This window comes from Podarcis bocagei (assembly GCF_964188305.1).
Source record: "Podarcis bocagei genome assembly, chromosome: 3".
Classification (NCBI taxonomy): domain Eukaryota; kingdom Metazoa; phylum Chordata; class Lepidosauria; order Squamata; family Lacertidae; genus Podarcis; species Podarcis bocagei.
This window is the reverse complement of record NC_138127.1, coordinates 44,097,290-44,123,272: the sequence shown is the minus strand read 5'-3', so window position 1 is coordinate 44,123,272 and position 25,983 is coordinate 44,097,290. Positions and strand designations below refer to the sequence as shown.

The 25,983-nt window shown below is 40.5% G+C and overlaps 1 protein-coding gene across 11 annotated transcripts in view; it reads left to right on the top strand.

Annotated features, from left to right (window-relative positions):
• PTPRK (protein tyrosine phosphatase receptor type K) overlaps positions 1-25,983 on the top strand; it is a 335,265-nt gene that overhangs the window by 61,214 nt on the left and 248,068 nt on the right. For all 11 annotated transcript variants that reach the window (XM_081187606.1, XM_081187611.1, XM_081187608.1 and 8 more), the window contains exon 2: positions 22,711-22,833. In XM_081187606.1, coding sequence (XP_081043732.1) covers positions 22,711-22,833 — 123 coding nt within the window. The remainder of the gene's footprint in view (positions 1-22,710; positions 22,834-25,983) is intronic.

Here is a 25,983-nt window from a genome sequence, read left to right as displayed (position 1 = left end):
GTATTTGAAAGGTGGTAAAGATACTCAAAAAGCAGACCCATTGAAATCAGTGGACTTAAGCTAGTCAACTCTGAGTACGACAGAGCTGAATACCACTCACTTTTCTGAGTGAGATGATCAACAAATGCACACTCATGTTGCAATTATTGGGCATGTTATTCCAAAAGGTAAATTTATCTTCTGTGTGCAGTCCTTTGAGATTCCCTATTATTCAGTTCACTCCCTGGTTAACTATTTAATGGAACTAAGTTTGATTCACTGAAGCCAAAATAGACCAAGTATTGCTTTAATAATATCCAAGCAGACTAGGACACTGGACAAAATTGCATACTGTCAGCTCCAAGAATACATTTAATCACTAGTTTTAGGTGAGCAAGCCCTAGACACAGTACTTAAGTAATTGTAGCAGAAGCGGAAAGAAGCAATTGTGAGTCCAAAAATTATACACTTAAGGTTCCCCTCCTCTACCAGATACTGGCAGGGCACCATTAATCTTCTATTTGGATTCATTTTTGAATGAACTGTCATTTGCTGCTGCTGCTGCTGTTTTTGCTATACAGCATTTGGAAGGCCCCCCCCCAATGTGCAGAAAAGTGAGACATTGTCTCTTAAGTAGTCCCCGCATATAGTTTATTATCATACTTGATAAGAGCTACAGGCCTCTGGGGGAGGGACTCAAAGGTCTAGTCTAGTGATAACTAATGTGGGACCTTCCCACATCCATCCTGTATGGCCAATTGTCAGAATGAACTGGAGGGCCTTAGGTTACCCCCCCCCCCTCCACACACACTTGCCCTATCATGCATGGCCAATGTCAGATTTTATGGGAGTTCTAGTCCAGGAGAGTACCATGTTGGCTACCTAAAGTCTCCTGTTGCCATTGGCTAGACATGTCTGCTGCTCTTCTGTACAGTGCTTTGTTTCCATGACATTGTGAATCTCCCTTCCCTTTAGCAGGTTGGCTTGACCTTGCTGTACTTTCCTGGTTATGCATCTCCAGCTGTTCCACCCCTTCTTTTAGCTTAGAAGCAATAATCATGAGTAACTCATCCATAATGCCTTCACCTGTTGAAAACGAGGGAGTGAAACAGACACAAGGTCCTTCCTCATTGCCTAGTGCAGGCTTAGCAGAGCTTGTTAATCATGTTACAGCTGAAAGACTTAGCAGCAAAGGAAACTTTCACACTGTTTTATGTATTCCCCTTAGGCTGGAGACACAGATGATTGTAGTGGGCTTCTCCCCCTCAGTGGGTTGCAGATGATACCATAAAGGCATTGTTGCTTATGATCTGTACTGCTTATGAAAAGCTGAAACCATTGTACTTAAGGACATAGAAATGTTTGTAAAATGCTTATCCTTCAGATGAAATAACACAACTATCAGAATGATATGCACTCCTAGAGGCTTGAGGTCTCTTGCATTCAGGCTAAGACGGAGCATTTCTATGGGAAAACAATGTCACAAAGCTTTTGAGCGCATTACAAATCCACCCTTCCCCAACCTAGTGTCCTCAAGATGTTTCTACATCTCCTATCTGCTCCAGCCAGCATAGTTCTGCCAGCAGGGACTGATGGCAGTTGTAGCTCAAAGCGTCCAGAGATCACCGGGCTGGGGAAGAATGCTGTTCACTGTGGGGGGAAATGGGAGAGGTTGTTTACAATTTCAGGCCAATATAAAATCCTGAATCAATGAAGCCAGTGATACTTGTTTTCCTAACTTGAGAACATCATGATCGCCTGCTGGATCAGGCCAGTAGCCCATCTAGTCCAGCATTCTGTTCTCACAGTGGCCAGCAAGTGGCCCATGGGAAACTAGTAAGCAGAACATGAGCACCAGTGCACTCTCCCCTCCCATGGTTTCCAGCAACTGGTATTCAGAAGCATTGATGCCTCCAAAACCACCATGGCTAGTAGCCATGGATAGCCTTAACAATATAATGTTATAAACCCACCTATTTTAATTTGCATGCATAGTGTACAACACTTATGAGCCAGAATCTGGTGCAGTAGAAACCTGCAAGATACCATGACCTTGCTATTCATGCAGCAGCAGCAGTGTGTTTGGTCTTCTTCTGAATAAAAGCCTCATAATAGTAAAGTTAGTATTAGATTAGAGCCATTTTATACTCCCAGGATAACTGTTTCTCTTGGCCAGCAGGAACCATGTGTGCATTTAAAAAGATTAAATGCTCTGTATCAAATCAGAAATGTGTGTCTCTGAATAGTTTCCACGATTCTTTATTTGAACTGAAAGTGACAGTGCTGTAAGATTAAAACCTTCATTTACTTCTAATGTCTCCAGTAAATGTTCTACTTTAAAACTTGAAAGTGCAGATCTGGCTATAAAACAGCCCCATTCGTTTTTCACTCACAGGCTCAGTGATTTAAGGTGGTAAACTCTTGAGCATTGCTAAGCAACATACATGTCTATTGTTTGCACAGAGCTATCAGTATGAATTATGAACTATTAACTTATATGGGTAGGGTGTTTTTACAAGCCTGTCAGAAGAGTAATTGCATCCAGACTGCTTAATATTCTGTTTGGAGAAAGTGCATGTTGTATAAAAGCAGGCCTGGGGTTAGTTTTATTTCTTTGTTGCATTCCAAGCCTCTCAGTATTGACCGCTGTGAAGATTTTTCTTCCATCTGCACTTTTGTGTCTTCTGTTTCTTATGCCTCTCTTTCCCCTATCACAACAAAAGGAATGCCCCTCTTAGTCAACTTCATGGCTAAAATGGAAATGTAGACTTTTGCGCTGTCATGGATATACCAATGGTCCAATAACAGCCTTGCATTCTGAGGTCCATGTTTGTGCTTGTAATGTGCATTCAGAGTTTAGTATTTGTTCATTTTCCTGCACACAGGCAACATTGAGATACTTTGCTTTTATTTTTTGGCTGGCTGAAATTTATGAGAGAGTTTGGACAACCATTTTGGGGTTTGGGTATGCTCCTCGATTCATCTTTGTTGCTGGAGACTGAGGTAGCCCCAGTGGCCAGGAGTACCATCTTCCCAGAGTTAAAACCATGCACAAGCTGGCTTATAACATGTAAAAAAAGTAATTTAAAAACATAACAAAAGTGGTCATAAACAATAAATAAAATAGCAGAATACACACATTGAATAATTTCCACAGAAATCATAAGAAATTCTAAAATAAAGATCCCCCCCCAAAGAAACAGCAGCAATGACTAGCAGCTCTTACTGGAACACCAAACAAGGCTGTTCTTGGACAGTGATAGTCTGGCCACGGTTAGTAACCTCAAGACCCAGTTATTGCTCTATGTGGGGCTACCCTTGGGGCTGGTCTGGAGGCCCCAGTGGGCACAAAATGCTGCAATATACCAGCACATAACTCCAGTTCTCAAAATATTGCACTGGCTGCTCCTAGTCCAGGTTCAAGGTTCTTGTATTAACGTACAAAGCCCTTAACCATTTGGGTCCCCTGCTCCCTAATATCCCTGCTCAATCACTTTGGTCTTCAGTGAAGTCACTGTTAGTGGTCCCCCGATGGCTCAGGGGCATGACTTGTAATCTCAAGGATTTGTGCATTTAGTATTGTGGGCCCAATTTTGTGGAACTCTCTCCCAGTTGACCTTTCCATTTATGCACACAGTCCCTTCGCCATTCTCTTTGTGGTAGAATAAACTTCAATAACCATTTGGTCCAAAGCAGGTAACTATGGTTACTAGATTTGGAACAAGCCAGGACATTATTCAAACTGTCCTTTGCTATCTTGGCTTGTTCTGAAGCTGATAACCATAGTTTCGCAATTTGTATGAAATAGGAAACTATGGTTAAGTGGAAGTTTACTTGTTCAGATGCTGATGTCACTAAGGGGCATGTGTGTAGAAAAATGTAGAAGAATGATGTGTGTAGAAAAAAGAATTACAGTAATGGGTTGAACTGGATGATGCTAGGAATGTTCATCCCAAACTGAAAGATGCTTAATGTACTACGGAATGCCAACTGCATTTCTACTTTCTTTTAACATTTGAGTAGCATTTGCATGATTGAAAACACTGCCTCTTTTCAAAAACTGCTCTGCTCTGCTGAACTTCTTTAGAAGTTCAATTAAAATAATTCTTTTCTAAAAGTCTGGGGTGGGTTCACATTTTTCCTGTTCCTGTGTTAACAATTGCTAGTTTAATAGTTTAAAACTGTGTTGGTATGTGTTTTATACTTATTATACTTTCTGGAACTGATTTGTGTAACTGACCATGGGAGGGGTGTGTGTGTCTATCAGTTCCCCAAGGAAGTGTGTGGCACATGCTTTTTAGCCATGGGAATGAGTCTCAGACTATGGGGTGGCTTGCTGCTCTAATATAATGCCCTGACAATGCTGTCCTATACATGTCTACTGAGAAATAAGTACCAGTATATGATTGATTAGAAAATGCACTGTGAATCAAACATGCCATCTCTTCCATGAACTTGTTACATTGGTCATGGTTAAGCCATTGTCGCTCAGCCTCGGACCTCCAACTCAATATTGGGTTAATAATGCCAAGCTGCCTTTCAGAATATTTGTAAGGATTACTGAGCTAAGGCATATGGAATGCTTTGCACATTCCAAGCAGCTAGTATTCAAAAGCAACAAGAAAATCCACTTGGCTTGTCATATGAATATGAGTTTTGATTTGTCTATTCTGTTGTGGTTTTAACTTTCTGTTTGTTTTGAATTCTGGCTGTAAACTTTTTTAGTGACACTTTTATTGTTTTAATTTCTTGCATTGAGGTTCTCAATAACAGGAGTGGGGGAACCCTCCCCTCCCACCTTCTAGCATGGACAATGTTCCTGGTGGCCTGTGATAGCCCAGCAAGCAGGACCTGAGCACAAAATCACCTTTCCCTCCTACAGTTTTCAGCAGCTGGCATTCAGAAAATACTCCTCACCCCAGTATATAAAATAAATACAGCACTCTTTGTTTTTTTTAAATAAAAAGTGGCCTTGTTCGAAGGAAACATTTAAATGCAAAACGTGTGCTTTTCCCCATGCATTCTCTCCATTTATGTTTAAATGGTGAGCAGGATGCCACAGTATAAAGTTAATTTGTTTCCTTTGCAGTATGGCAATATTACTGATACTTATTGGAAGGGGAAGGGGTGGGGGTGGGGAGCTAATCTTCCTCGTACTGTAACCTGTTCACTGTCCGAACCTCAAAGACTTCTGTTAAAGTAGACTCTCAGTCCTCTGAGGACTGCAGCCAGTCTTAAATAATTCTTGCTCATAGCTGCAAATCATACCTTTTTTTTTTTTTAAAAAAAAAACTCTTTCGCCCCTTCCCCTTTCAACTCTGGATGAATGACCAAAAAGCTCTGGCTGCCCAAAGGCAGAGGTAAGTATATGAGGTTGTCTGAGTGCAGTCCCTTGGCTTTTTACTCATTGCGTTTTAAGCTGACATTTTATTTTTTTAGTATTCTGTACTTCAGCAGCTCCTTCATAGCTCTAACCCCGAGGCCAAGAGATGTCATTTTCTAAAATTGGAATGACACTTTTTGTGTGTGGTCCTTCTCAGCTAATCACTAGAGGCTGCTGGTGAGAGATGTTTGCCTCCATTGTTTTACAGTGTTAAGTGTCTGTTGTTGAGGGACAGCCTTTATAGCTCCAACCTTGGTGAAAACAGCCACCTACAAGGGACACCTACTGAGCTACGTGTTCGACTGCAGAGGAACTGATCCCCATTGGTCCCCACAATCCCTTTTCTCTATGAGCCAGTTACTTCCCAGGCATCCTCACAAGCTGTATGCCAGAAAGAGCAAATAGCCCTGGTCTCAGGTGTGTTTCAAGATAAGGCGGTTCTGTGTGTTTTAGAAATCTTATTGTCACCGCTCCTTACAGTATTGTAGAACTGTTCAGATGCTAAGTGATTTCTTTAAGGTACCTGAGATAGGGTTGCAGCAGTGACAGATCCGTTAATTAAGTCTATCTGATCCCTGCTGCTACACCTGAGAATAGTAAAAACTGCATATGAATTGGTTTCATTAACCAGAAAGATATTGTATAATCTTTGCAGGATTTTTTGAAGTTCTCTTACACTATATAAGGATAAAGGAAAGCCAACCGCCACTCAGACTCCCATTGCAAACAGTTAACGGTATGAATATATAGGAATAATGCCTTCTGAAATGGAAGTTTAAGATATATTAAAAGCAGTGCACTTGGTTTTGTACAATATGCCCACAGATTCTTTGGGGCTCTACAGAGGCAGTTCTGATAAGCGTAATGGGCAACACTGAGATTGTACAAAAGGATCTGAGCTTGGAAATTTGGCATAAGAAGGCTTTCGATTTATCATCCTTCCTACGACTTGCCCTCCTAGGATGCACAAACTTCTTGTAGGCATTGCCTCATTGCCTCGTGAGTTGGGAGGGGAGTCAAATATTTAAATACACCCCAATGATGAAAATAGTGATGCTTGCGATACCACATTTCATCTGAATTCTTGGAGAGCTGCTGCTGATTTGTGTGGGGCAGCACAGAGCTTGATGAACTAATGACCATGTGATCTGGTGTTAGGTAGCTTGGTTATGCATGGTTACCATACCCTGCAAATAAATTTCTACCAAGTATTGCAGCTTGTCTTCCATTGGTTACCTGCCAGCTATTTTTGTGTGTGCCAGATTTAGCAAGTATTATTCCAGAATGCTTAGTGCTGAAATTCTTACTTGTATAGTGTTTGAAAACTATTTTGAGGCTTAATAACTGCTAGCACACCAGCCGCTACATGGAAGCCTTTGGCTTCTTCTCCTTGCTTTCTGGGCCATTGGGAAGATATAGCAGTTTCATATAATATAAAAAGAAACACCTACATGTGTTGAACAATACAGGGTTTAACTCTTTAGTGTTAAGAATGCTGAAATGTTCATTGAACACCCATACAAAGTTGCAAAAAGAGTACGGACTCAGCTATACAGCTGCAAATAAAACATTTTAAGTATGTTTGAAGTGCAATATACAATGTGACACTAGATGGCAATGGCGAGCCTTATGGAAAATTCAATGTATTTTTAAAAACGCTTTTAACAAAGCATTTTCCAAACAGTTTTTATAGGTTTCACTTAACTGCATATTTGTTATTCAATGGCTATCTAGCGCAAATAAGGTATTATAGGTTTAAATCCATTGGTGATTGAAGTTAGCATTCTTGTGTTGTGCTGTATTTCCAATGTGTTATGTGCCAGTTATGAAATATTGATTTTTATATGGTCTTAAGCGGCTTTTATTGTTTGGAGGTTACTGCTGTTCATGAAGGCTTTCCCCCTTAATATATTTCTATATATTGTTGTCTATGTTTTCTCACGGTGCTGTTCAGTCTAGTAAAGCTTGAAAAGTAACTTGTGTTGGAGATTCATGATTTGAGGCAATCTAATATGTCTGCTTTTCCTTGTTGCCTGAAAAAGAGCTCTGTGCTCAAAATGGAGTAGAATCAATATTTCTTCTTCTCATTTGGATTAATCTATCTATCTTCTGAATTTTACTGGGTTTGTTTCTGTTTTGCGGTGCTGTCCTGTTGGCATGTACAGTTTAGTAAAGCTAAGTAGCTTAGTGTTGCATGATCCATGTTCGGAGGCAATCTGCAGTCTGTAGGGAAGTATTTCTTGGCTATACGTAGTGACAAGTGGTATAAGCTCCAGGCCACTCTCTGACCGCTGAAATAATTTACCTTTCTTCCTTAGATGAACGAAAACTGAAAAGTCTCATGTTTCCTTCCTTTCCCCACGGATTTTCCTTCACTAGTTTAGGTGAACCAAATTGCTTGCCAACAACTCCCTTCTAATATTTCCTGCAAAATAAGATTCCTTCAAGGGCCTATGTGATCTCTAGGTTCTCCTGGAGTAATTTTTCTTTCTTTCTTTCTTTTTTGCCAATTATTTTTATTGATCTTCCAAATTTCAATCCAGTCATCACAGATTATTATAAATTAATACCAAATTAATACAGTTTTAATTAAATGACTTCCCACTCACCATTGTTGATGCAACCTTAGCTTCTAATATTACTGTGTATTTTACATTATCTCCAGTTACAACTCATTACCCAAAATTATCCCTTAATTGTCAGCTGTATTCTTAGCAGTTTCCATTTGTGTTGAAACATTATTTAAAGTATTTACATACTTTTGTAAAACTTCAAGTGAGAATATAATACTTATTTTCCTTTTGTTCTGTGTATGACAGTTTATATATATATATATATATATATATATATATATGCTTTCGTAGATTTTCACGGGTACAGGAATGCAGGTTTTGGTGTCTTCGGGTGTCTTCCCGTGTAAGAGACACCCCAACTCTTACACGGGAAGACACCCGAAGACACCAAAACCTGCATATATATATATATATATATATATATATATATATATATATGCTTTCGTAGATTTTCACGGGTACAGGAATGTAGGTTTTGGTGTCTTCGGGTGTCTTCCCGTGTAAGAGTTGGGGTGTCTAGGCGACGTTTCGACGAGGTCTCACTTGTCATCTTCAGGCTGGTGCTTTCGGCTTCTTGTTACTGGAACAGAGCAGGATCTCAGTGTTTGAGTTCCTATAAATACTGTTGAGGGGGTGTGGTGTATAGCCTCTAACGTTCTGGGCAGAGAGGAAGTTCCCAGGTTAGTGTGCCTTTTCTTCTTTTGTTCATTAATTACTTGAGGGATATCTTGAGTGATTTCTTGAGTGATATTCTGAGTACCACTTAGGAGGGTCATTAGGTGTGGATTAGTTGCTAAAGCTTTCGTGTCTTGACCTCTTGAGCTTGTGAAGAGTTTTTCTGAGAAGATGGCTGTACTGCAAATAGTTGTGCTCTGGCTTGGCTTCGTGTATAGGGGCGAGCTGTGGTTTTGTGCCCTGTGCCAGCCAGATCTGTGTAGGGATTGCAGGGGGGTGCAGCATCCGGAGGTGCCACTATGGTTTGGCTACTGGATGGTGTCTGCTCTTTAACATGGAACATCACCACAAGAGAATAATCATGGAAGCCATCGAGATAGAGAAACACCCTCACAACATGAACAAGCGTGACGACACGTCCCGCCTGCCAGACATCTGGAAATTAGCCCTCCCCACAAAAACCGACACCAGAACCAGAGGCACACAGAACGCCATCTCCAATCAACCACACCAGACCCAAACCCAGACCCTCTCCACAGATAAATTACAGACACCATCCAGTAGCCAAACCATAGTGGCACCTCCGGATGCTGTAACTAATCCACACCTAATGACCCTCCTAAGTGGTACTCAGAATATCACTCAAGAAATCACTCAAGATATCCCTCAAGTAATTAATGAACAAAAGAAGAAAAGGCACACTAACCTGGGAACTTCCTCTCTGCCCAGAACGTTAGAGGCTATACACCACACCCCCTCAACAGTATTTATAGGAACTCAAACACTGAGATCCTGCTCTGTTCCAGTAACAAGAAGCCGAAAGCACCAGCCTGAAGATGACGAGTGAGACCTCGTCGAAACGTCGCCTAGACACCCCAACTCTTACACGGGAAGACACCCGAAGACACCAAAACCTACATATATATATATATATATATATATATATATATATATATATATATATATATATGCTTTCGTAGATTTTCACGGGTACAGGAATGCAGGTTTTGGTGTTTTCGGGTATCTTCCCGTGTAAGAGTTGGGGTGTCTAGGCGACGTTTCGACGAGGTCTCACTCGTCATCTTCAGGCTGGTGCTTTCGGCTTCTTGTTACTAGAACAGAGCAGGATCTCAGTGTTTGAGTTCCTATAAATACTGTTGAGGGGGTGTGGTGTATAGCCTCCAACGTTCTGGGCAGAGAGGAAGTTCCCAGGTTATTGTGCCTTTTCTTCTTTTGTTCATTAATTACTTGAGGGATATCTTGAGTGCTGGCACAGGGCACAAAACCACAGCTCGCCCCTATACACGAAGCCAAGCCAGAGCACAACTAAGTGCAGTACAGCCATCTTCTCAGAAAAACTCTTCTCAGAAAAACTCAGAAAAACTCTTCACAAGCTCAAGAGGTCAAGACACGAAAGCTTTAGCAACTAATCCACACCTAATGACCCTCCTAAGTGGTACTCAGAATATCACTCAAGAAATCACTCAAGATATCCCTCAAGTAATTAATGAACAAAAGAAGAAAAGGCACAATAACCTGGGAACTTCCTCTCTGCCCAGAACGTTGGAGGCTATACACCACACCCCCTCAACAGTATTTATAGGAACTCAAACACTGAGATCCTGCTCTGTTCTAGTAACAAGAAGCCGAAAGCACCAGCCTGAAGATGACGAGTGAGACCTCGTCGAAACGTCGCCTAGACACCCCAACTCTTACACGGGAAGATACCCGAAAACACCAAAACCTGCATATATATATATATATATATATATATATATATATATATATATATATATATAATTTTTTACTGGAAATTTTATTTACAACATAACATAACCCCCCCCCCACAATACAGTTGCCACCCTTATTAAACGTGAACATAACATACAATAAGCATAACATACAACAATACAAACAACCAGATAAAAGACTTCCTTTATCCTGTATCTGGCCTCCTTATTTACTACTTATAAGCTGTTTCCTTTATGAGTAATTATTAAGATTTCTAATTATAACTTAAATATCCACAAAGTCTCCTGCAGACATTAATCGAAACAGTTCTGATATATAACCTTCATAAAAGATAAATCTTCATTGGCCTTAATCTCTGCCATTTATATCAAACGTCTTCATTCCCAAAGATGACCTTGAGTGGCATTCCTTTCTGGGTGCCTGCAGTACTATTATGGCTGTTGTTCAGTGCATAGCCAGTGGCGTAGCGTGGGGGTGCAGGGGGGGCCGGCCACACCGGGTGCAACATCTGGGGGGGGGCGCGCTCGCACTTGCAGCTCTCTGCCCCTACCTGGTTAGGGGGTGCAAATTACTTGCCTTGCCCCGGGTGCTGACAACCCACGCTACGCCACTGTGCATAGCTCAGGCATGTCCAAAGTTCATTTCGGGGGTCCAGTTGATTTAACCCGGCCCCCGTGGCAGTAAATGTCCTGGGGTAAAATCATAAGAAAAGCTCAACAACTCCAACCCTAAAAAACCTCACGCATGTTCACTTCATCAAATCTGGCTCTCTTTGAAAAAAGTTTTGGCACCCCTGGCATAGCTGGTATCTCAAGGTTAACTCTGGTTGCCCCTCCTCCTCCCCAGCTTGGCACTTCCATCTCATAATACTCCAAGATGTACATTGTTGTCCGAAAGCGACAGTCCTCGCCTTTGTTCACAACAAGTTCCAAGATCTATCCATTTTCTTCTCCTTTAAATCTCATCAATGCAGAGGTGTGTGTGTGTGGGGGGGGTATTTCTCTCAGTACCATCCTGCAGAGAGTCTGGGACCACCTTCCCTTCCTGCTTTCTTCCACCAGCATACTCAAGGGTCTGCACTGCCTCTCAATTGGAGTTGCTGAATCTCTCCATGTTGTTCACAGTCTATTCTCTTTGCGCCACCACACCAAGATTTTACTTTAGCCTTGTCAGTAATAGCAAGAGTTTATCTCAAATTTTCTGGATCCAAATTTCCACAGTCTTTTCAGGGGGAGTTCTCAAACACCCTCCAATAAACAAAAGGCTCACCCCCTCTTTTATCCTTTAAACCAGGGGTTGGCAACTGAAGGCCCACGGGCCATTAGCGGCCCACGAGGCTTGTCTAACTGGCCCATGCCACCCCCCGCTGCCCCCCCCACTCTTACCGGTGCGGTGCTGCGTGTTGTGGTGCAGGGACTGGTTTCTGGGTTGATGGTGTGTGCGCACGCACACAGGTGCTCCTCCAACCGTCCCATCCTCGGATAAGCTTGCCGACCGCTGCTTTAAACATTCCATACACAGATTCAGATTCCCACTTGTAGTCATTAATCATTATTTCAATAATCATTATTTCAGGAGGCGGTCTCTGAATAACCCAATAGACTTCAAAATATAACAAAAAAGCCACCCTCTCCATTTTCCACTTCCCAACACGTTTGGAATCCTTTCTGATCTCAAACCTCAGTCCTTTACAGCTGTTTAGCCCGCTGTTCTGATGTCAAGCACCTTTTCCAGTGAGTGCCCTTGCTTAATGCCAGTTGAGTCCGAAAATTACAAGGGTGATCCTCCACTTGCATCATGGTGGAGGACTTAGCACCCAGTGCCTCCCCCCTGCAATCTCTATGAGGAGGGGAGCATTGAGGCGTGAGCATGCCCCCTAGTTGTCCCGTACTGGGAGGCTTCAGAGAGCGATTTTAGCCCCATTTGCTCTCCTCTCCGCCACTTGTGCCTCTCTCCAATGTAGAGAGAGCCTCCTCCATCACATGGACCAGAAGCAGGAAGTCTCTCCTGGAATAATTTTTCTCTATGCATTTTGATCTTTTTTCCCTGGCCTGATTTAGGGACAAGCTATTCTGGTGCACTGGTTGAAGGGAGGGAGAAATGGGGTGTCTTCCAGATACTTTGGACTATAACTCCCATCAGCGCCAGCAAGCATAGCCACTGTTGTGCTGATGAGAGTTGTAGTCCAACACTGGTAGGATACCAGGTTGGGGAAGGCTGGTCAAGACCATCTGGCAAGATTACCTGAGAAAGGCATTGCTTTCTGACAGGTAAGGTCCAGAAGATGGTGCTGATATAATCCTCTTTCATCCCATGTGACAAATACTAATTCCTCAGCTTTCTGTTTTAATGTGTACATGAAACTACTGGGAACAGTAATTCAACAAAATGGGATTCAGTGCCATTATAAAGATATTCTATTATCTCTTCTTCTCCTTGGATCAGTGGAATTCCTGAGTGAGCTGGGATCACTAGTAGTCACAACAATGAGGACCAGTAAACTAATGCTCAATCTGATAAGTCTGAATTTGATAGTAGTATGTAGCTCTCTAGACTGAGAAGAAGATAGATAGCCTACTCTGGATGGGGTTGCACTTTTTCTGATGGAGCAGGTTCACAGAGCAGAAATACATACATCATTTGGTTTTACGGATGCCTGCCATGAGCAGGAGCTTTGCCTGCTGCACCAACTATGCGCTGAAAAAGTCCCCCTGTTGAGTGGCTTGGTACTAAAGATTGCTGGTATTTAAAAAGGGGGAGAAAGCATGTGTGCCTAAGTGTATGGGACACATTGGATGGAAAAAGAATGGTTTGATCATTTTTGAATAAGGAAAGTGAACTATTTATCAAAGGCAGTGTAACTTCAGGGATCATGACTGACCTCCCCTGTCTGAAATGCAACATGATTTGCTGCTACAATTTTTTATATTAATTTGAAATAACTTATGAGTAAAACTAGCTTTTGATGAGAAAAGGAGGCTAAATATTGGCCCCAGAGCAATCAATTTCCTGTAAAACAGTCATATTCTCTTCTGAGCATTTTGAAATAGAAACAAATAGGCATTGATTAAATAGGATTTGTAAGTTGTGTGGTAAAACTAAGACCATCTTGCCTATTTGTGTTATGCAGAATATTGCTCCCTTTCATCCTCAGTCCAGTATTCATAAGGATGTGAGTCTCAAATGACAGGTAAGCTGCAGAAGATTCAAGTTCATTTCTGTTCTGTCACTGCTAATTAGGTTGCAGCAGAGCTTTTCTACAGTAAGATGTTTTGCCAAACCTGTCTAAAGCACTTTCTGCAACCCTTTGACACCACACTGGTATCTCCCGAGATCACTGAAGGTGTTACTGAATGTGAAATTGGCTTAGAAGCGATTATCATTATTTACTCCATAGAATATCTGATGTCATTTTTGCATTCAGTCAACTAGAGAATTACTTGAAAGGGGAAAGATTCAGGTTGCACTTGATGCATTAATCCAGACGCTTGGTAATAGACAATGGTAGCTTTATGTTTGCTCCAGTTTCCGGCCACCTGGCATGTCGCTTTCCCCTGTCTCTTGGGAATGTTCCATGCCTTGTGGAAATAGTGGGTGCATGTCTATCCCACATGTACCCTCATTGTTTGCAAAATATTGCAAGACTTTTGAAGGCTCATTTTGGGGTGGCTGAGCAATTCCATTATAACCGTTATTTGAGTTTTGTTCTGTATACAACCCAAGCCCCTTGCAATTTGTCCTTCAATGTCTAATAGTATTCTCATTAAAAATGATAATAAGGCTCATTTGGCACCTGTCTCTGAAAATTGTATCTGACAAATGTAAACAACCACTGCTTTGTGCCACTCTTTCCCTTTTCCTTCCTATACAGTGGTACCTTGGTTCTTGAACTTAATCCATTCCGGGAGTCTGTTCAACTCCCAAAACTGTTTGAAAACCAAGGCACAGCTTCCGATTGGCTGCAGGAGCTTCCTGCACTCAAGTGGAAACCGTGTCAGACATTTGGCTTCCAAAAACGTTTGCAAACTGGAACACTTACTTCCAGGTTTGCGGCATTCAGGAGTCAATTTGTTCGAAAACTAAGCCATTTGACAACCAAGGTACCACTGTACCTGCAAACTACGTAGCACTCATGCACAACCTATCCAGATCCCCTTCCAGTTAACCTGTCCTCTGCATGGAGTGGCTACTGGTGCAGTCTGCACAAAGGATTATGCCATTTTAATGTGCAGAATTTGCACTGGATTGTACTTGCTTTCTCAGGTGTTCCTTTCAGCACTACTTCTTTGTAGTAAAGAACAAAATGGAATTTCCCATTTGGGTGATTACCTCTATTTTCATGTTGCCTCCATCATTACTGTACATATTGCTGTTCAGTGGCAACTCTCAGTTCCAGATCTCTCTGTATTCTTCCTGGGTTTGTTTTATCAGGTAAAGTGTGGGATGAGCCATTCCCATCCTGTTTACATTACCCTTTTCCCTTCTTCCCACCCACAAGTTTTGTTTTATAATGAGTGGGGCCGTGTCCCACTCTTGAGCTCCCTTGATCTCTGTGTGTTCAGTTTATAGGTTTTTCCATGAGACTAGGAGCCCTGATCTTGTGGAGCCTCTGACCTGCACTGAATGTGCAGAGGAGATGACAGCGCTACTTGATCCTTTGCAAACTGATATGCTGGCAGGAAGCTCTTCCATCATGAGAGACGATTTTGCCCTTAGATGGTAGAGCAGATGGGGAAATGCAGCATCTCATGCTTTTGGAAGCTCAAGCTAGAAAGGAAGTAGAGAATCAGATTTCAAGGAGTCCAAAGAGAGGTGTAATTTTCTGTAGTGTTCTGTTTGCTGTTGTTTCAGATGACTATATAGGTCTCTGGTTTTCTCCTGAATTTGGCTGGTATGTATTCCTACTTGTTGAATCAGGTTCTTTCCTATTTCCAGGCTACATGATAATGGTGATGGTGATGATGATGATGATGATGATGATGATGATGATGATGAAGTACCTGAAGTACAGTGATCTGAGAGGTTGAAAGCTAATTGATATATTGTGAGATAGCATGGTGTGAACAATATGCAGCCTTTTCATATTTCCAGTTGCTTTCTGTCAATTGCTCCCCTCAGATTTGTCTCAATTAGTACACTTCAGAATGAGTTTAATTTGCATCAGTTTTAGTAACATTCAGTGTTTCCTAAATATCAGGGTTATTTTTAACCTCAGCTATGGATGAAGAAATGACTTTGGCTTGAAAGGAAATATGCACCAGATATACCATGTCATATCTAATTTGTAGTGTTAATTCCTGATTAGCTGGCATTCTGCCTGGATTTTGAAATGAGTCTTGGCAGTTTCTTATTTATTTGGTATGTCATTAAGGGATGATAATGCTCTTTGGAAATATTAGTGAAGTATTCAGATGAGAGGTGAGTTGATTTGTTTTTACATTGCTTTTTATATTAGTGGTTTTAAACACCATCCCATGTTTGAAAGAATGGGTGCATGTGCTAGCCTTGCCCCGCCATTGTGCAGAACGGCCACACTCACCCACCAGGCGCACCCCCTTGCCCCTGTGATTGAGGGACCATGTGACATCAGCATGTCAAGTGCACACACCCCATGCTGTAATGACATAACTCACGCATGCCACAGAGCATGCTGACATGTTGTGCTGATGCCCTGTGGTGTGTGTGTGTGACGTGTGTGAGAGAGAGGGGCTGTCCCTTCATTGAGATTTGGGGGTTGGAGCTCAGCCCCCATGGCCCCACACAGATGGCACCCCTGCCACCTACTGTGTGTTCATTTGCTGTATTGAAGGAGCTATAGTTGCTCACATGGAGGAGCATTATGTGCATAGAGACTCTTCACATGGCAGCCAAATGTACAGACAAAGGGGGGTACTGTCTACAGTAGTAAAATGAACATTATGATGGAGCTTTGCCCATGTTGATGAATAAAAACTGTGTGCTTTAACCACAGGGAAGAATGGTTTCTTATTATCCTCTTAACCTACCACCCTTGGGAATATATGTGCATGAGTGACATTTCAAACATATAATAGACTATGCTGATTCATTGTTCTTAGTTATACTTTCATATACTTAATGCTTCTATAATTTGTATTGAAATTTATTTGGCGGGGGAACTAGACTTTGCTGACTGTGTAGTATGAGATACATGCCACATATTCTTAATTTTGCAATAAACTATCATGTCATTATGCTTTCTGAACATAATGCAGCCACAACAGAACAGTATAGCTACCACAAAAGCGGTGTTTCCCACACAACAGAGTAAAAGGCTGCATCTTCAGCATACAGTGGAAGCTGTACAATGAAGATGTTAAACATACCCCCACTGGCAGGGAATTCCACAGTTTAGGGGCTGCTACCGAGAAAGCCTAGGCCACCATCCCCTACACTTCTGAGGGTGGAGGAAGTAAGACGTTACCCCAGTGAGCTCGTGTGATCTACAAATACTTCCATTTCATCCTCAATGGCTTTTGACAGAGCACCAAAGAGCCTTTGGCCTCTTGAATATATTCTGTTTTGAAGTCAAGGAGTTAAGTTTTATGTGGCAATTTTGAATGTTCTTGTGACGTAGTCATATTCATCCATGAACTACCTTTCACTCAAGGCAGCATACAATAAAAACAGGGTGTGTGTTTTTTAAAAAAAGTAGACACATGTTTTTCAAAACAGCACAGTACAATACAATGCAAAATAGACACCCATTGGCAGAGACCTTTTACCCAGTTGTGGTACATCAGTTGTGGCCATGACACAAAACATAGGGTACTGCCTTATACCAGGCCGGACTGTTTCATTCATCTAGCCTTGTATTGTCTGATTATGATTAGCAGCCATTCTCACAAGCCTTTCCCATCACCTGCTTCTTGAGACCCTTTTAACTAGCGATCCTAGAAGGACTGAACCTGGGACTTCTTGCATGCAAAGCATATGCTCTACCAGGAGCCATTGTCCCTTCCTTGAAGCCATGATAAAAGTCAGCAGAATGGGCACAAACCTGGATATGCTAGGTGTCAGTCTCAATCTGTATCAATACATTTACAAGATGGGTCAAAACACCCAAATACAAATTTACTTTGAGTTTAGTTTGTAACCAATTGAATTAAAAACCGAATTAAAAACCCAGTGTGCATTCCATTGCTGTGCACAGTGGAAATTTACCGTTACTGGCTTGGCTGGTTTTTTGCAAGCAGTAAATGGCAAACTCTGAAGTTGCTTGTGCACTGTCGCCACTAGTTAGCACTAATCAGGATTTAGATTCCTAAAATTAATAGGGGCTTTGAAGGACAGCAATTAGGAACATTAATCTTCCAAACGAGTCCATGTGAGATCCATTGGTACTTTTACATTTATATACTTGAGGGCACTTAAGCCATTAAAAAGGGTAATGGCTGCCCTTAAGGCATGTGTGTTAAAGCAGTATGTCAATTTGGTATTGTGACAGCAGACAATGATAACATTGCTTAAAGGAATACCACTCTTCATTTTATCAGTTTAAGTTTCTATATAGCAATGGAAGGTTTTGCTGCAGAATGGTTCTAGCACTATTATAATCTTAAAGTAGGCAAGATTTGAACATTAAGTTTTGTCATGACAGATGCTGATTAAAAAGGTCCCTCAGTGAGAATAGTGTTGTAACTTTTCAGAGGCTTTAATGTTGTTTCCTGGTACGTTTTCTCGCCTCCCCCCTTTCCATTCTGTAATCTGCCATCCTTGACAGTTGCTCTGACATAGCAATCAGCTGAGTAGAAAACAGTGCTCTTTGTTTTTGTTTGACAGTCTAAAGTGATACATAAATGCCTAATATATAAAAGACTTCACTCGGGTGGAAATAGAACTGATTTTAGATGCTTTAGAAAATCAGTCCAGTGTTGTCAGAGATATTAAAGTTCTGTTTGCTACCAAACAACATCCAGTTGTTTTAAATTTCTCCATTATTTCCTAAGGAGTGAATCCCCCCCACTGTTGCCCCCCCCAAGTTGATTGATCTTGATGATAAATGCATGTCAGTATCTGCCACTTCTTCTGTTAAATATGGAGTGACATCTTAGCTGACTGAGCTAGTAGGAGTGTTTCAGATTCTAACTCATTTCCAAGTTGCCATCCACCCTCAACTTGAACCTCTTCAGGTTTTGCTTCAGGTGAGCATGTTCAGAAACACCATGGTTGTGACAATACTTCATCCTTAAGGGGAAGCTTTTAACCTAGTGTGCATATGAACTTAGGCTTTGGTCCAACACACTTTTCTGAACTTGTACCAAGTGTGTGGTTTAATATAAGCCACAAAGGTTATGCCATAACAAAGGTTATGCCATAACAATAAATCATGTAATGTTGTATGAAGATGAAGATGAAGGGCAGTATTCAACTAAAGCCACCTTATCAGCACCCCACTCTCCTCTCCCTGTGCAGCCAGCACCCTACCCAAATCTGCTCCAGGGGGTTGTGGGAACACCTAGAACTCGGTGGGGGGGGCCTCAGAGGAGAGGAGGGGGGGATAAAGTTATATTATGTAACCAGAAATCATTGCACCGATGGAGCATCCATGTAGTGCTATGTTGCTATGTTGGGTACAGGCCAAAATAGCAGGTTTGGAAATAGGTTATACAGATGGTTGACTATAAAGTTCATTGGACTTGTTTTGTAAACTGCAGTGCTACTGTCAGTTCCACTTGTGACCTGTCCCTTCACTTTCCATGAAAATATGGCCAACTTATTAAAGCAGGTCTGTTATGAACCTTGTGTCATGTAATCTGCAGAAGATTACTGCCATTGGGTATTACATGATCATATTTCAGTGACTTGGTTGATGTATAGAATAAACTATTCTATACAGGATAGGCATCAAACTCTGATACAGAATTTTATACATTTAGTGTGCTTGTTTCCCACAATATTATTGCTTAAAGTGAACATACAAAGCTGACATGCTGAGAAAGATCACTGGTCCATCCAGCTCAATATTACCGCCTCTGACAGGTTCTGACGATAAGGTGATTCCCATCACCTCCTGTTTGATCTTTTTCTACTGAAGATACCAAGGTTTGACCTTGGCATAGGCTCTACTACAAAGCAATGGCCCTTCTCCAGTGATGTTGGCAATTCAATTTGGTTGAAAAAGTTATTTATTGCATAATATGTGATTTAATTTGACCACATTTTAAGTATTAGTACACTTGAAATCTCCTGACCTGCACCTCTTGACTTAATAAGCTTTAATTGCCCATTTAATTGTTTAATTATGCTGTTTTAGTGAGCTTAAATTTATTGTACATTTTAATTCTGGATGTAATGTTTTGATGAAATTATTTTATTTTGTGTTTTAATAATGTTTGGACATATTTTTATAACTAGTTTAGAACTACAAACCACTTTGAAGCCGTTTAGGCTATTAAGCAGTTTATAAATCAATCAATAATAATATATTGTTTTCAGTAATTAATTGATATCCACTGCATAAAGATGCCTACTAGAAGTCTATAATATGGTCACAGTCTAGGTTTGGTTGTTGCAAACAATTAGTTTCTTGTAGAAGTTCCATAATGTAGGGTTGGCATACAAATAGCTCAAAAATGTCAAAACTAAAACAACAACAACTTTGCACCCCCCCCCAAAAAAAACAGCTCAACAATTTTTCTGTCCAGATTTTCACATGGCAACTGTACATAATGCTAATGAATAAATCTACATATGAAGAGTAGGCAAGCCGCTTATTGAACCTAATATAAACAAAACTGCATGATACAATTCTGTATTTTTTCCTTTAAAAAATTATAGATTGTCCCCCAGCAATGCTTCCAGTGTGGTGTTATGCTAGCAGTGCATGCATTTATAAGGTTTTTGAACTTTTGTGGTATTAATAGACCTTTTGATCAGTGTTATCGTTTTGTGCAGACAGTGGTGGCATTCCTTTTGTAACCTTTATTAATATAGTGCACAGTAATGGAAAATGTGCATGGTTTAAACCTTAAAGAGTGTGTGCCTATAAACCTGGATATATAAAGCAGCTGAGATTACTCATAGTTGAACTCTCAGTTGGTGCCGATGTAATGTGGTGTAACATTATGGTTTCCTACTGGGATAGCTTTTAGCTGCATTTTAGCACTTTTGTATCAGTATTGCTACATAAGAAGGTTGGCAGTTTGTAGCCTCTAAAATAGGAGCCAGTTAATACATGGTGTTGTGAAATGCATGGCTTCTCACCTGTTAAAAGTTCTTTTAAGGGCATGCAGACACACGTTTTGGGATGAAAATGGGAAATGCACCAAATAACAGTGGCCTTGTCAGGATATAGTAACAAACTTGAACCTGTCAAACTGATCATTGTAATAAAGGTATTGAAAATCAGGAGTAGGATCATTGGAAGCTGCCTTGTTTTGAGTCAGACCAATGGTCCCATCTAGCTCATATTGTTTATGTAGGAATTAGGCAGTAGTTTCCATTTGCAGACTATGCAAAAGACAGCCCTGGGCTGTTTGATGCTTTTGTTCTCTTTTCCCTCCTATAAAAACCATGCGAGACACTTTCAACTTTTTAAAATGTTACCAAAATAAAAACAATCCAGAGCTCTGCAGACAACATTTTGGACAGCTTCACCTCTTGCAAAGCCAATAGACCTAGAGCAGGCATGTCCAATTCCCAAGAGACTGTGATCTACTCCCAGTATAAAAAAACTAGCAGTGATCTACCCATTGTCACTGGAGGGAGAAGGAGCGTGGATGGGGTGGGTGGATTGCCCAGAGTTATTGAGCTCTTGGGGGAGGACTGCACAGATTTTTCTTAGCTTTTTCCTGGTAACTTTTTGTTTATCCATCAGACTCAGTATTGTCTCAAGCTGGCTATGACTTTCCAAGGAATCAAACAAAGGTCCTTCCCATCACCTGTTGCCTGATCATTTTTAATTTAAGATGCTACAGAACTAAGTTTTACATGCAAAGCATGTTCTCTTCTATTGAGCTGCAGCCTCTCCCCATTTTTAATCTTCCTCCTCCTGAGGGAGGGAATATCTGTTGCCTTTCCTTAAGACTAAAATGATGGTTTACTACCTTTGACTTTGAAAAAAGGTCTTTGTGCTCATATTTGCTTAGTTATTTTTCATAAAAAGCACAACTTCTTATTCCACACACTTTTCTTCGTAATGTCTCCATTCTGTATTTAAGATTGCCTACTTCTCACTTGATATCAAATACAACATAGCAAGTTTTGCTTGCAGAAGAGGCAGGACACCACCTGTTCTTTCATATAACTTCCCTCTTTGCAGTATACATGTTTCTGGAGCAAGAACTATACAGTACTGTATTTCAGGAATGGGGAATGTTTGTCCATCATGTTGGTGTGAGGTTGATGTTGCATTCCAACAACATATGGCTACCATTTCTGCTTCTCCATCCCTGCTGTAGTTCTTCTAGCAGAACTTTAATTCGCCCTTCCATGCGTTCTGGGTTCTTCAGCTTTCTTGAAGCAAAACATCTGAAACTACACTGAATTGCAAAAATAAAACCATTCCTCCCCTTCAAAGCCAGTTCTTTCCCCTCTTCCCACAATGGGCTGAATTTCGAATTTCCTTGGCATTCATTTTACCTTAACAGCAGCAACCGTATAAAGACACAGTCCTCAGATCTAGGGCCTTGTTGACTGGTGTTTAGGTTTGTATCGTATCTCTCTATCTTCCTCCCTTTTGTTGATAGATCAATACTAGTAAGTCAATAACATTAAATTAAAACTCTGGCAATGCAAGTTTTAGTACATTTTGTTCTCTTTCACTGTGGATTTTGCTAAATGTCAAGTTTAATTCAGTGTTTGTAGTACCTTACTTTGCAGTCTCTCCTCAGTTCTTACTCAATTTGTCCCATCCATCTTTCACCGTTTCACATGCTCCTTTAAATAAATATTTATTTTCTTACATTTATATCCCACTTTCCTTCCATCGTGGAGTTTAATACAATATATATGTGGTTCCCAGGCAGTCATTCATTCATACACTGACCACAACTAGATCTGCTTTACTTTAGCAAGGTGGTGGCCTCATGCGCCTTCAAACCATACCCTTTGAGCACTGTACTAAACCACATGGAGTTGAGTTGCTTGGCTTGTGATTTCTGACCCATTGAGGGGATTTCTTTGAACTTGACAAATTGTAAGCAAATTATGATGAGGGACAATGTTATTCAAATTTTCTTTTAAAAACAGCACTCCTGGTATGGAAACTCAGGAACTTTTTTCATTGACCTTTTCCCTTTAGAAAACACTTTGGATAAGATTATATGCATGTACTCTTAAATCTGATATTTAAGACATAACATATTTTTCCCCTTTCCTTTCTTTTAGGTGGTTGCACCTTTAATGATGGTCCAGGGCCCTGCGATTACCATCAAGACCCATATGACGACTTCGACTGGGTTCATGTTAGTGCTCAAGAGCCTCACTACTTGCCACCTGAGATGCCTCCAGGTAAGAGTTGCTATAGTGATGGTGAAAGCTAAATGCATTGATTCTGTGGAATATGGCTAGGATTATAGCACCCAGTAGTGCCCATCACACAGAAAGGTCTTTGATCCAGTCAATATTCCTTAAGTGGGACATGGGAGGTTGGTGGCGGGGTGTTGCTGTTGTTCAGCCTCCACACCGCTTTCTACGCTGTTCTGAAGGTCGAATTGACAAGATGTCAATTCTTGTTCGGAGAGAGAGAGAGATGTTATTTTGTTTGCTGGGTCAAAGAGCCTTCTGTCAGTGAGAAGGACACCACTGGAGTGTGGAACCAGAGTGTTCTTTTCTAAGAGCTGTTATCCTTTGAGCAGGCTGGGGGAATGGATGAGGTTGTGGTAAGATTCAGCTGTGTAAAAGAAACACTAATAAAATTGACTGTGAAGGCTTCCAGGTATGTCTTAACTATAAACTTACCTTGCTTTAGATAATAATAAAACTGAGTGCAACTCGTAATAAGATAACTGTAGCCTACTTCACAGGGAAGTTGAATAGATAGCTAAATTCCAAAACAGAATGACTCACACATGCCAACATAAGAGTTCCATGTGCCCTCCCTATCTCTCAAATTTAATTTTGATGTTCAGGTGTGTAAGTGTTAATGCATATGTAATCGAAATAGCACTACTTATGCAAAAGAGGGGAGTATCAACAAGCCTGGCAGAACATCATAGCATGCAGAAGTACAAAAAAAAATTGAACAAAATAAAATGGGAGAAGCGCAGTGAAGATGAGCATGCTCAGTTATCATGGAAAGCTGATGGTTGGGGTGATGAAATGAAAGATAGTGGTGGAAATGGAATGGAGTTCCTTAAATTCTGAACAGAAGCCCTCCATTTGGTTGCCAGTCACAGTTGTAGCATATTACAAATCTGTCATGCCTTCTTAGTGAAAATGATGTTGACATTATTTTATTTTATTTTTGGTCAAGGGACTTTACTTTTGGAACATCGAGAAGCATTTACATGTAGGCTTCCCATCTTCATTTGGAAGAAAATAATCTCCCCTTTTTTTTAGGCTGTAAGTTAGCTATTGGCCTTCACTGTCACTTTTCAGTTGATACAAAGAATAAGCCACCAGCAATTTGTCCTGTACAAACACCATTGAACCTAAGAGAACATGAACAAAAAAATAAAAGAAATTAAAAACCTTAGTGACAAAAACTGAGGTTACAGAATAAAAACCTTAGTGACAAAAACTGAGGTTACAGGTTACATTTAGCCCACTGTGAACAGACTTCAGGCTCCCGAGATCTATGTTGTTGTTGTTTTTTACTAGACCTCCTTCAATCCCCCAGCAGGAGCCAGGCAGAAAGACTTATCTAGATACCTAAACTGAATTCAGCCCTTCCACTCTCAAAATTCCCTCCTGGTTACCCCAAGCTTTTTTTCATTCTAGCAGTATAATTTGGGTGGGAGAGGTGGAGGGAAGTGGCATCTTAATGTTCTTGCAATTGTTAAACAACAAAGTGTAAGAAATCCTGGCCAATCTGTAAAAATCCCCCAGATATCTACCACTCTGTCTTCTGGCCACTGATTTAGCCAGAGTAAAATATGGAAGAGTTGGTATATGTGTTTAGAATTACTTGATGCTTCCCCACAAATAGATACAAATTGAAGTGTATTTTGTAAAGGAAAACACAATTATTGAAAATATTTAAACATTTTAACAGTGACACAATCTTTAAATTTAGTAAGTGACAAATACAGAGAGCATAGTAATTATTTAGATCCCTGGTTGTATCCAATTAATTTTGTTTACTGCAAAGATTCCCCCCCCCCTGCCCTTTCCAATTCAAATTAATTTTGGTTGATGATACGTATTTTCTGAATTATAGTTATAAATCAAGTAACATGGAACAAATTAAAAATCTAATATATCATGTTTAAAAATAGCTGTGCTGTATCTGTACAGTAAAGATCATTCAAAGTATCTACATATGCCATCAAATTTTATTTTCAATGTGGAATATTAACATTTTCATCTAAGCAATTTGTAATGCCGAAAGGTCTCTAGACTTAATAAAAAGGTTTGAATAAATGTGTGTGTTCTTGTGCATTGGTAAATCTGCTCTTTAGTGTCTTCCTCATAAGCAAAAAGTTTGCTTAAATAGGTTTAGCTGATGGTTTCCTCATTTTTTTAAAAAAAGAAAAGACCAGGTTAACTATCGCATGATAAAAAATTCTACCTGATATATTTATACTGCATTGTGTTGGATAACAGCAAAATAACAACAACAACAACAATAATACTAGCATATAATCTTCTGGCTGTTCATCAACTTCAAATATCAGAAAAAATTCTGATTTATGGAAATATTTCCATTGTTAATTACTACTGTGGACAAGATAATGAATAACTGAAGAGGAGCAGCCTAGCTGACCTTGTCTGTTCACCTTTGATGAACAGCTTAATCGGTGCTTTCTAGACAAAATGATATGCTGAGTAAAATGAATGCTTCTGAAATTCAACTGCATTTTTCAATTAATAGTTTATTGAATAATTAATCATACGAAAGGAAGAAATAAGGTTGAGGCTCCTTTGTTTGTGCCTCCGAACCATTTGTGTCATTTGCAAGGAGGAAGAATGAGAACTTTACACTGTAAAATTAGATCTACTGGTTTGCAAGCCCCTTTTCTCACCGCCCGTTTCCTATAATTAATTATCCTTAAAAGTGGGTGCGCTTTCATGTTTGTAATTAGCGATTAGCCTTCTATCATTAACTGGCTGCAATTGATAAATGGCCGGATGCTACAGTGCACCTTCCTTGTTAAACAAGGCAACACGTTATAAATGCAGAAACACAACCCCGTAATAGTCACACATGCTCCAGTGTTTACTGAAGGAAAAAATGTATCCTTTGTTATATATATTATGTAGAAAATATACCTCTTCCAGATGCTTCCCCTCCCTTAAACTCTGCATTGCCTTCTCCCACCCACCAATCAGTGAGCTATGGCAAGCCTGCAAAATCAAAATCTTAAAGCAGGCTCAGTTTTGCTATCCAGTTAGAATATTGAGAAGTTAAGCCCCCTTATTAGGTATCAAAAAGTAGGTACTAAGAACCAATGCGCTTGTCCGTGCTGGATTAAACCCTGTGGAGGCCCCATGACAGTC